At 48.4% G+C, this 11,925-nt stretch overlaps 1 protein-coding gene across 3 annotated transcripts in view; it reads left to right on the forward strand.

The window, feature by feature from the left end:
• rabgap1l (RAB GTPase activating protein 1-like) overlaps window positions 1-11,925 on the forward strand; it is a 72,924-nt gene that overhangs the window by 41,139 nt on the left and 19,860 nt on the right. For 2 of the 3 annotated variants that reach the window (XM_047050289.1, XM_047050290.1), the window contains exons 14-19: window positions 3,742-3,852; window positions 6,193-6,267; window positions 7,668-7,793; window positions 8,755-8,898; window positions 9,967-9,969; window positions 11,341-11,382. In XM_047050289.1, coding sequence (XP_046906245.1) covers window positions 3,742-3,852; window positions 6,193-6,267; window positions 7,668-7,793; window positions 8,755-8,898; window positions 9,967-9,969; window positions 11,341-11,382 — 501 coding nt within the window. The remainder of the gene's footprint in view (window positions 1-3,741; window positions 3,853-6,192; window positions 6,268-7,667; window positions 7,794-8,754; window positions 8,899-9,966; window positions 9,970-11,340; window positions 11,383-11,925) is intronic. The other variant, XM_047050291.1, reaches the window with a different exon arrangement.

Consider the following 11,925-nt stretch of genomic DNA (forward strand, 5'->3'; position numbering starts at 1 on the left):
CACGTGGCAGAAACGGGTTCAAACCCTTCCTCGGAGGTCGCTTGGTTTGTGTTTCCTCCTTATCGAGCAGCGAGCTGACTGCAGCCGGGCCTGCCTCAGATCAGCCATGAGCCTGTGGCTCTCTCGATCCATCAACATGGTGGAGGCAAGGCCACAGGAGAAGGGCTCGCTCTGATTTAGGCTTCGCCATCCACCGCAGTGAAATTACACAAAAGGGGGGGTGGGGGCTGGGGGCTGACAGCATCTTATTGGATATTGGATTGGCCATATATATCGGATTGGCCGTATATATATATATACACACACACACGTGCCCACACACACGCACACACCTTTCCACCCACATATTCCTTCTCTTGTGCGCCGGAGGCTGGCTTCACAGATGTTAGCGACTAAATGACCATTCGGAGCCCCTTCAACTCCCCCTGCTTATTCATGAATAAGATTTGTTGAGAACTAGAGGCTTGACGCCGCGGCTCTGAGGATGAAAGATTCATCTCCAGACTTTCAGAAAAATGGGGGGGGGGGGGGGGGGAGTGGGGGGCGTCCGCGTCAAGAAAGAGAAAGAGAGGGGGGGGGGGGGGGGGGAGAAGGAGGAGAGAAGGAAGACAGGAGGAGGAGAGGAGGATAACAGAGCAGGTTCCTGTCTTTGCATAATAACCAGTCGCCATGCCTACAGCATATTTCCAGCTTGGATGACCGTTTTTATTTTAGTATTTTCTTTATTTGTAATTAATTTTTCACTTTTCTCTAGAAACACACGACCCCTCCTCGGGGCACTCGTTGTACTTATTTGTTTAACGCTATGTGCTGTAAATTGCATCTGAGCTCGGCACAATTTCCCCAGCCTCTTTATAACACATCGCTCACACACCGAAAAAGTCATCAGCATCCCTTTATGGTCTGACCTCAATTCACCCTGCTGGTGTTCCACTCAATTCCCAGTTTGATCCCAGGAGAGGGGCGAGCGAGAGGCACATTATAGGGCTCCTTAGGACCAGTGGGGTGTTCAGAGGCTGGTGGGCAGTGCTGGGACTGTTAGGCAGTTTAGTTTAGGGGCGGGTGGGCAGTTGTAAGAAGCTTCGAGGTGGGTGGAGGAGGTGTGAGTCACAAGTCAGAGGTTGAGCAGGGGCTTGGCTAAATCAGCATTTTTGGGGGGCGGGGGGGTGGGGGGGGGCTTAAATGGGTTACCTGCTTGTGTGGACTCGACAGGGCTGAGTAATGCTGTGTCTGAGTATGGCCCCCTGGCTGCAATTAGAGGAAGTCTATGCCCACCCCTGTCTCTCTCTCTGGCTGTCCTGGTCTCTCTCTCTCTCCTTCTGCCTCTCCCCTAAACAGTCAGCTTAAATGGAGCTGAGTGACTATTAGGAAACATAGAGACACACATGCTTAAACGAGGACATACACCCACACCGACTTACGCACACACACGTACACACACTCATCTCTCTTAGTCCCCTGGAGGACAAACTGTCAGCACTATAATATTATCATAGATGGAACAGCTTTAGCCTGCTACATCAGCTGTCTTGATTTAATTCCCCTGCCGTAGTTAATACTTAATATTGTTTCCAAATGCATGCATATTTATCTTGTCATCTACCACAATGTAGAGTTAGGCCTAGGTCTGACCTCAGGGCTACACAGCGTTTTTTTCTTCTTCATGCAATTATATAATTACGCGAATGACGCATCACTATATGTTGAAAGGAATGTGTGTGTGTGTGTTCACGTGTGCGTTGGCACGCGCCTACAGGAATGCCTGCGAACTCTCGGTGCACAATGTTCCTCAGACGTAAGTGGTGCTTATTAAAAGAGTGGATGAGGGGGAGTGTGGTCTTTACGCCCGGGGCAGAACAGGAGTCACACAGTAGCACATGTTGTCCTCTGTCGCGCCGGTTAGAGTCGCGGGCCCTGTGGCCTCACCTTCTCTCTCGCCACTGGAAAATAAAGCAGGTCAACGAGATACAGGAGACAGGGCACACATTTGTGCGCCCTCTCAGTGCAAGTAGGCTACACAATACCCCCCCTTACACACACACACACACACTTTAGAACACCCTCTCAATAGAAGTAGCCGACACACAACCCCCCATCCCCACACAGACTCACAACACACATATACCCAAACGGACGCACGCGTGCACAAACCACATAGAGAATCATGGACATATCATTGTTTATCAGTTTGTCCCATACTTAGAACCCTTTGTCTCATACCAGTAGAGACAAGGCCGATAGCTTTATTTATTGGCGTTAGTTGACTAATGACGCTGTTAATTGCTAGTGACATGCACCGTTAATTTAATCAAACTGTTTACAACTCACCCTGTCAACGAGATTTCTCCTGCCCCTGATTGATATTGCCATGGTACGAATCTTTGTTTAATTCTTGTACTACTTCGTTGAGATAGGGAGCTCTGTGTCAGTGTGTGTGCGTGATGGTTGTGTTCATTCTCAGGATTGTCTGTTTGAAGCAACACGAGACACAACGAGGGAAGATATCGTCTCAGGTTTAAGAGCACTATGTACATTTAAAAAAAATACAAACACTTAATCGTTTTTGCCCCCCCCCCCAACTCCAATCACCACAGTAAGGGAACTGTTCGTTCCAATTCCCCTGCATAATACATTGTGTCATACCTCCCTCTCATTTCAAATCTCATTAAAGCGCTTCATGCAGTTTTGCCAGCAGTCTGCATCAAACCTTTTTAAATGGCTTGTTTGCCTGCTTAAAACCAACGAGCGCTTTCAGGCTATCTGGCACAAAGTGGATCAGAGGGGTAGAGCATGGCGTGGTGTCTCACCACACGTTATCAATGGCTGAGGTTTGTCTAGCTAGCTTTGTTTCGCACAACATTTGATCCTCCTGACGGGAGGGGGAGGGGGGAGCACGTCGGCAGACCCTTGGCTTTGATACCGTTCACTTGCGTGAGTTTGTAGCTCCCCAGGTTTGATCGAACTGGACCCGAGCTCTGCAGTTCGGCGACTCCGACCGAGGAGGAAGAGAGAGAACGGGAGCTAACGTTTCTCAGTCTGACACACACACACACACACACACACAGAAACACTTTTCAAATGCACAAACACATTCACTGACACTCTTATACTCTATCGCACACAGACACACCAGCTCGCAAACACATTCACACGCTCAGACATACACACCAGCTTGCAGACACACACACACACACACAGGCACACAGACAAGCGTGTCGAGCTGTCAGAGCTCAGGGCTGTTTTATCTGCTGCTTACAGTGGACTGTGTGAGAGTGCCAGGCAGCCAGTCTTCCTTGAGGTGTTGTTGCCGCCGCGCTGCAGATTAGAAGGCCAGACTAGGGCTGTCGATGAATGGACTGGGACAGCCAGTAAGCGTTCAGAGCTATGCTTGCTATGATAAACCACAGGGAAAAGCACACAGGTCCTCTGCAGTCTGTCGGTCTGTTGGCGTTTGTCATAAAAGAATATGGGGTTGAAGCCACTCAGCCACCAAGTGGCAAAATTACTGATATTTTGATCAAATGTATGTTGTGCCTGTCTTTCAGGCTTGGTAATGCAATGTCTAAATGTTTTCTGTTTCTTCGGGGGGGGGGGGGGGGGGGGGGGTTTATCTTCCTCTGAGGTATGAACGAGTTCCTCTCATTTGTCAAGGAGAATAATCTTGAAGTGTCTTCAATTTGCGATGGTCTCCTCGGATTCTTTACCGAGTCTTCACCCGTTCTTTCTTTGGTTCTTCTCCAGGATTCAGCCCAGGAGGGGGTGATCACCCGGGACATCCACAGGACCTTCCCAGCCCACGACTACTTCAGAGACTCTGGTGACGGCCAGGACTCCCTCTACAAGATCTGCAAGGTAGGTCTGAGGCCCACCGGCTCACAGGTGCATCCCACACGTGGTCTCTGATGATGCGTCTACACACTAGGAGACTAGCGCTGATGAGCATTATTGTTAAATCAAAGTTTGACCCAAAGTCAAGTCAATCAAAGCAGACTTGGAGGGAGCTTCGAGCAGAAGCCATTCCGTTCTTAGCCCACTCACATAGAACGGGTCTCCCTACGGTTTGTACACCTCATTTTAAACCGTGCCAAGTTTGTCAACTCAAGTGCTGACATTTTACAGGTTCTGCTTAAATTCAGAACTTGAAATGTTGGTTCCCAGCTGAAACCCCCCCAAAGAGTGGGTTTTCCTTGAGCATGAAGTGCAACCCATGATGGGCGTGACATACTGTACAGATTGGAAAGAGAGGATGGAGAAGACAACAGTGGAGAAGTCTGAAACACAATGCTTGGAGACAATCTGGTCCTCTCCTGAGTTTCAGAAAAATCTAGAAAGTAGAACGAGAGAGTCAGAGAGATTATGCTTGTTGATGACACATCTTCGATTACAGTTTTTCAGCTAAATCTGCTCAAAACTGGTGGAAAATCCTGGTTTGCAAAATAGCGCCATGGTTCCAATCGTCCTGAACGGAACAGGTTCAAGAACCAGAGCTAGTTTGGTGGGAAATGTGTATCTGCTCGAATTGTGTCTGATGCCCACTAAAAAAAAGGAAAGCTTAGTCTACTTCCAAATTACATACTAGAAAAGCAGATAAACATATGTTCATATATATGTTTATTAATAGCACAACTATAAACAGAAACTGCTACTAATGACAAATGAGCTGTGTCAAGCTGTGATGTACCAGTGAAGAATCACAGACTGGCAACCAGGTGCATGCTCCATATAAAACATTGTTTAAACAGAGTTCTGACACGTTATATACAACTACTATATACAACTGAAATCAAGTGTTTTTTTACCGATGAGCGAGACTTATGCCTCTTTAGTTTTGTTCTGCTCTGCCTAAAGTCTGAACTTTTCAGAAAGCACTCAACATCCCTTCCTGGAATAGAGTTGGTCATTTGCGAGTGCTCATTTGTATGCAAATACATGTAGATTGCCTCTTGCTAGGGTTAGGTAGTTCCCTAAAAAGCCACATGTTTGAATCCCACAAAGCGATAGCCTAGTAAGCCTACAAATCTCAGGTAACTCCACAGTGCACTTTTTGAAATTGTTCCCAATACTGATTGGCCGTGATTATAAATAAACTAGCTCCGAAGTAGACCAAACATAACCACCACTCACGTTGTGAACATTAGGTCAGAAGTTCGCTGCCATTAACCGAATCACACGCGTTCCCTAACCTAAACAAATGAAAATGAGTTGCGCTGATAAATGGGCCATGTCTGCTGTCCAAGACCCCTATCAGTCTAGCGGTGTGCGCGGCGGTGAGCACGAGACGATGGTATACGCCATCAGATGTATATCTGTCCAACTGCACCCCAGACAGCTAGCTAAAGCGATCTCCTCAATTACTGCCATGCCAATTCCCCTGCCAGCTGCGAGGGGCACGTTGACATTTCACAAATGTCTTTTCATTGCCTTTTGGGCATGTTGCCCTTTATAAGTGACTTTCACGTTAACGCAGTCGCAATGATTGTACGCTACATTTGTCGTATTGTAGTGTAAACCATCAGCAGGTTTTCATACACATTCCAATCCAAAATTGCTCCCGAACTGTTCATAAGTCTTGAGTATATACCCTGGCATATATTATTGTTATCCACACTGAAATATAGATTAATTTTCTCTATTAACTGATATCATTATAGGTCTTACCTCCTGACCACTCTAACTTTTTGCCTCCATTTTATCAGGTCAGGATAAGACGGTCCCTCTTGTGTGAAAATGTGTCCTTTTGAAAAGCAGGGCTTAGCCGAGTTCCTATACCATCTCCTGATGGCACATCCAGATTAAAGACAGCCATGAGCGTAGAGCCCCAGAGGCTGTCCCAGGAAACAGCTAATGGCCAAGACAATCTAGCCTCCGCAGGAAACGGTACTTTGTATGCTGTTTGAGGTGTGTGTGAGAACATGCTGACAACTCCACATTTACATTAGGGTTAGTTAGTCGGGGCACCACAAGCTGTGGTCTTTCTTCTTAAAAGACTGATGAGGATAAAAGGGAAAACTCTTTGCTTGAGAGGCAATTAGGAGTTTGTGTAAATTCTTTCCGTATTTTCTTTTTTTTCTTCTCCCTTGCTTTTAAGTAACTTTATTACAGAAGATGCAGTCTAACAACCATGTCCTGTGTCTAGGGATTTGGTTTTACAAGGTCTCCAATGTCCTTTATGTGCTCTTTTTTTTCTCCCAGGCCTACTCTGTCTACGACGAGGAGATCGGCTACTGTCAGGGACAGTCCTTTCTGGCGGCTGTGTTGTTATTGCACGTAAGTCGGCCTGTCGTCCAAGTGTCCTCACAAAGGTTTGTACGCTGTCCATATGACATCTGCTCAATGTCCATGACCCGTCTGTGCGGGCGTTAAGAGGGGCGAAACAGAGGGGGAGGACCGAGCAGAGGGGCTGGGGGTTCATGCAGGGAGAAACGACAAGACCCCCAGAGGAAGTCAGAGACAGATGTTTGAGGATGAGAGATGAACGCGCGGAGTCGAAGCAAGGGGCGGAATCCAACCAAACTTGGGACGAGAGAGCTTCAGTTGGCAGAGAGAGAGGAGACAGGTTGGAGGGATGGAGGAGGCTCGAGAAGCAACGTGTTGTGGCAGAAGGAAACGTTTGACGGGAGAATGTGTGGAGGCGGAGACGAGTGAGGAGAGAGGAGAGTGTCGGAGAGACGAGCTACGAGAGGAGTGTCAGAGGGGAGAAGAGAGGTGAAGGTAGAAAAGAAGTCCTTCCGAACGCAAGAATCGGAAATAGATAGGTGAAAGACGGGGGGGGGGGGGGGGTAGAGTGAGAGATAGTGGAGTGATCGGGGAGGGGGGGGTAGAGTGAGAGAGTGGAGTGATCGGGGAGGGGGGGGGGTAGAGTGAGAGAGAGTGGAGTGATCGGGGGGGGGGGTAGAGTGAGAGAGTAGAGTGATCGGGGGGCGGTTAGAGTGAGAGAGTGGAGTGATGGGGGGGTAGAGTGAGAGAGAGTGGAGTGATCGGGGGGGGTAGAGTGAGAGAGTGGAGTGATCGGGGGAGGGGGTAGAGTGAGAGAGAGGAGTGATCGGGGGGGTAGAGTGAGAGAGTGGAGTGATCGGGGGGGGGGGGGTAGAGTGAGAGAGAGTGGAGTGATCGGGGGGGGGGGGTAGAGTGAGAGAGTGGAGTGATCGGGGGGGTAGAGTGAGAGAGTGGAGTGATCGGGGGGGGGGGGGGGGGTGCAGGGAAGGAGAAGTGGAGAGGTCCTTTTGAATGCAGGAAGCCCAGGAGGTGTCAGGAATATTAATGGCTGTGCCTGTCTACCTGCAGAAGCCCATTCAGCCCGGGACACACAGGCTGCCGTACTGATTAAATACCCTCCTCTGTCCTTGTATGTGTGTCTGTACACACATACACGCACGTCCTATCCCCCCCCCCATTTCTTGTCATGTACGGATTAAAATGCCCTCGCCTCTCTCCTCATCCAATCCACCAACTTCATGTCCACTGAGACAAAGAGTGATGGGTCTCAATATTTCCAATGTTCATATTCTCAGTTACTACAAATATACTGAATGCTTCAAATGACTTACAGTATCACAGAGTGAACACTTCTTAATGATCACTCCTGGTGAAGAAGCCTTGTGTTCTATTCTGATCTTCTTTTTCGTTCTTTGGCACCCTACTCATTCCCCCCCCCCCCCTCTGTTCAGATGCCCGAGGAGCAGGCTTTCTGCGTGCTGGTGAAGATCATGTATGACTATGGACTCAGAGCTCTGTACAAGAACAACTTTGAGGACCTACACTGCAAGTTCTACCAGCTGGAGAGACTGCTACAGGTCAGTCTGCACTTGTCTCTTAAACTTGTTTTTTTTTGTGTGTCGTGTGTGTGTGTGCTATACCCCGAGACCCACTGAACACTGACACTCACTCACACACACCACTCTCAGGGAGGAGGGGCGAAGGTCAGTGAGAGTAAAGGCATGTGTTGGAGTCAGCTTGACTCTGACTTGAGTTGAGACTAAATCCACTCCTAATTGGAGTTTATTTTGGCACTCAAACACACTTTACGCCCCCCCCCCTATTCCTTAAATGGCTTTCTTTCAGCATTAAATGAAACTGGGTTAGTATTGACAGTCTCCAATGGCAAGGAAGTTAGCATCGACTGCTAAAGGTTAGCATACGGGTCGGAGTCAAGCCAGTGTTTACAGCATGGCTTCTTCTTCTTTGCTACCATCCTCTATCTGCTCCTACTACAAGGTGTGAGTTGTTAAGTTGATTTAGCCCTTGAGGTCACAGCCTGGCGCATGCTTGACACATGTCCAAGCATGCCCAATTGCTTCTCTCACACACACTATTGTTTTCAGTAAAATAATCATTCTACTCAACCATACAGTAGCTACAGCAATACAGGCAATTAGCTAGTAGCTACTCTTGCCATCCCGGGCAAAACATCAGCAAGAGAGATGGGCCAGAATATACAGTACAGTTGGTGGCACTTTTTCAAGAAATATCTTTTGGCGCGCTTTATTGGACAGTTTTAAGTGAAGTGTGACAGGAAAGGCTGGGAGAGTGAGAAAGGGAAGACATGCAGCAAAGGGCCGAGGCCGTATTCAAACCCAGGCCGCTGCTATATGGCCTCACCCTACATGGATATGTCCACTTATCCAGTCAGCTACTGGGGTGCCCCACTGCAGCCGTTTGTGCTTAGAAAGGTGTAGGGCTTTCGAGGGAATCTTCGAAATCTTCGTCGAAATCTTCTCAGTCTTCTCGTTCATCTTCTTCTCTTGTCCTCCTCAGGAGCAGATTCCCGAGCTGTGGTCCCACTTCCAGGACATGAACCTGGAGGCCCACATGTACGCCTCGCAGTGGTTCCTCACCCTCTTCACGGCCAAGTTCCCCCTCTGCATGGTGTTCCACATCACGGACCTGCTGCTCTGCGAGGTACGCCACAGCAACACCTTCACCCCCCCCCCCCTGTGACACAGTGACAGTCTTAACCGTAGGTCGACGAAATACTGCGCACACGTGCATTCGGTGCCTTGTGTTTGTGTGCTCTTTGCGTGTACTTTTACACGATTGTGTGTATTTTCCGACCCACATCCAAACCACCTCCCCCCCGCCTTCCACACAGAGATTCACCAAGCGGCCAATTGCCGCCGTTGGGCCTCTGACCTTGCTTTTGAAGCGTTTTTTTTCCCCCACGCACACTGGCTTGGGTTTCTCAGGAAGACAGGAAGGCTCACGTTTCCCCCCCCCCCCCCCCCCCTCCCGTTCTCCTGCGTCTCAACGTGCCTCTGAGATCTCATTAAAAAAACCACGTCAGATGAAACGGTGACAAGAAGCTCAGGGGCCGTCATGTACACCCTTAGTAAATCCTTACCCCGGCACTACTGAATGCCACCTCCAGGGGGAGCTCTACATGCTTCTCTTAGTGTTTCTGCCTCTCCTCCTCCTTGTTTCAGCCCAAGCCCCAGGCGGAACAATTAAAAGTTTCCTGGGCCTTTCTCAGCCAGTGAGCCGCATGATGAGAATCTGTTGCTCCTTGTCTTTGACCTGCTCACCGCTTCCTCTGATAGGCTGCCTCTGCTCTCCTCTCTCCTTGTTCTCTCTCTCTTTCCGTTTCTCCCTCACTCGCTCTGCTTCTCTTGTTTTCTGTTTGTTTCTCTCTCACTCACTCCCTCTCTTTCTCTCTCTTTCTCTCTCTCTCTCTCTCTCTCTCTCTCTCTCTCTCTCTCTCTCTCTCTCTCTCTCTCTCACTCTTTATCTCTCTCTGTCTCTAAATCTCTGTTTCTCTCTCTCCCTTGCTCTCTCTCTGTTTATCTCTGTTTTCCTGTCTATCTCTCTCTCTCACATACACACACACCTTATTTGTCATCTTTATTTCACATTCATTCATTTTTCACGTTGTACTGGACTATCCATTTTCGGTCATTTTGTTGTCATTCTCTTCTCTCAAGTTCTCTCTTGTCTTTCCATCCCCCTTGGTTTCTTCTGTCTTATCTGTCTTAGTTGGTAAGTAGACATCTGGACCTCACTGGCATGCGTGTGTGTTACGGTCTGTTAATTCCCCGTTCCCCGTTCCCCCCCCCCCCCCCCGTGACACAGTGACAGTCTTAACCGTAGGTTGACAAAATACTGCGCACACGTGCATTCGGTGCCTTGTGTTTGTGTGCTCTTTGCGTGTACTTTTACACGATTGTGTGCATTTTCCGACCCACATCCAAACCACCTCCCCAACTTGCTGACTCTGTTGGACTCCATCTCAGTTTGACACGCATGGGAACGTTTGTTGGCAGACCGCGTGTATCAAGATTGTCGTTGCCCCTAGACAAACACACACATTCACACACACGCATACACACGCACACACACACACACCTACACCCTAGCGCCATCTAGAGCCAGTCAGAAGAGGCAGATAGAGACCCTTCCTTTGGTTATTTATAGAGGTGGAGGGATATTTTTAGCTCCGTGTTGCCATGTGAACGGGTTGTCGGAGCGATGGAGGAGACGGGTGTTCCCATGCAGAGCTGACATCAGCATTGCATTTCACTCTCTCCCTCTCTCACCCTTTCTCTCTCTCTCCCTCCCTCTCCCTCTCTCCTTCTTTGTCACTCCCTCTCTTGCTTTCTCACTCTCGTTTTCCCCTCACCGTCTCCTACCTCTCTCAAACACACCTCCTCATCATCACTCACTGTTCTATTTTCCCTTTCCTTTTCCTCTTATATCTCTCCCCCCTCCCTCCCTCCCCAGCCCATCTCCTTATCAATCTTCCTCTTTGCCATCTATCCATCTGCCTGTCACTCAGTGGTCGTGATGTGTCCCCACCTGGCCATGAAAGGGACTGTCTGGTTCTCCTCTCCTCCTGCTGCCATCTGTCCCTCCCTCCTTCCCCCCCCCCCCCCTCTCTCTCTCTCTCTCTCTCTCTCTCTCTCTCTCTCTCTCTCTCTCTCTCTCTCTCTCTCTCTGTCTCTCTCTCTGTCTCTCTCTGTCTCTCTCTCTGCCATTCTTTAAATTGATTATGTTACTCTTCATAGTCAGTTGAAAATGCTTTAGCGAGGTGTCCGCGTGGACGGTCCAGTGTTTGGTGTCAAGAACTGGCAGCCATGATGGAATGGGAGGTGAAAGTGTGATCCAAACATGTCAATGAGGAACCTGCTCTAGGGCCCTCTGCGTTTTTTATTTTTAGCCCTGGGATCTGTCAATGAAGGAACACCAACACACTGCAATTATGTTCCTAGAATAGACATGATGTTCTCCCGACACTACAGCATCATTGGTGAAAAAAGGTCTTAAAGTGATAGCCACATACTTGCCGTAGACACATATAGTACAAGTCAAATATTTGCTATGGTTTTAATCCTGTCCTTCTCTCATCCTCAGGGTCTAAACATCATCTTCAATGTCGCCCTTGCCCTTCTCAAGGTCAGTATTCTTCTCATTTATTCCTGGTTGCTTTGTTCATTTTTCAGCCAAATTGTATTACAGACTAAACCCTGTTTTACCCTCTGGCTCTACCGGAACCTTCTAACTTAGGGTTAAGATGATTGGCTGCAACTTTGTCAAACAGTCAGTGGAGTTTAACTTAATTCTGTGGACTCAGCCAACATCGATATTCACAGTGGCTTCCACTTTGAGTCTGTGGTTGAGTTACACACGTTCAATCTATATATGAGTGTGCAGTCATTAGTGCTGTTTGTTTTCTGTGGCTATAACTTTGACCACAATCCAAATGTAAAGCTATCCAAAAATGCTTTATGTAAGCTCGAAACAACTTCATCGCTGTTCTTTCTTCAGGATGTGTACTGGCAAGTCCGGTTTGACGGGAAACAGAAAGTGTTTACTGTCCAAACTGCTCTCCATCTACCGCTGACCCCCTTCACAATTTAAAATTCACGGTTGCTCGAGGCAATTTCCTCTGACGGGCTGGGTATTGTCTGAAACAGACTTCCTCTGTGGCTCCTCTAA

The sequence above is a fragment of the Hypomesus transpacificus genome, unplaced genomic scaffold, assembly GCF_021917145.1.
Source record: "Hypomesus transpacificus isolate Combined female unplaced genomic scaffold, fHypTra1 scaffold_107, whole genome shotgun sequence".
Lineage (NCBI taxonomy): Eukaryota > Metazoa > Chordata > Actinopteri > Osmeriformes > Osmeridae > Hypomesus > Hypomesus transpacificus.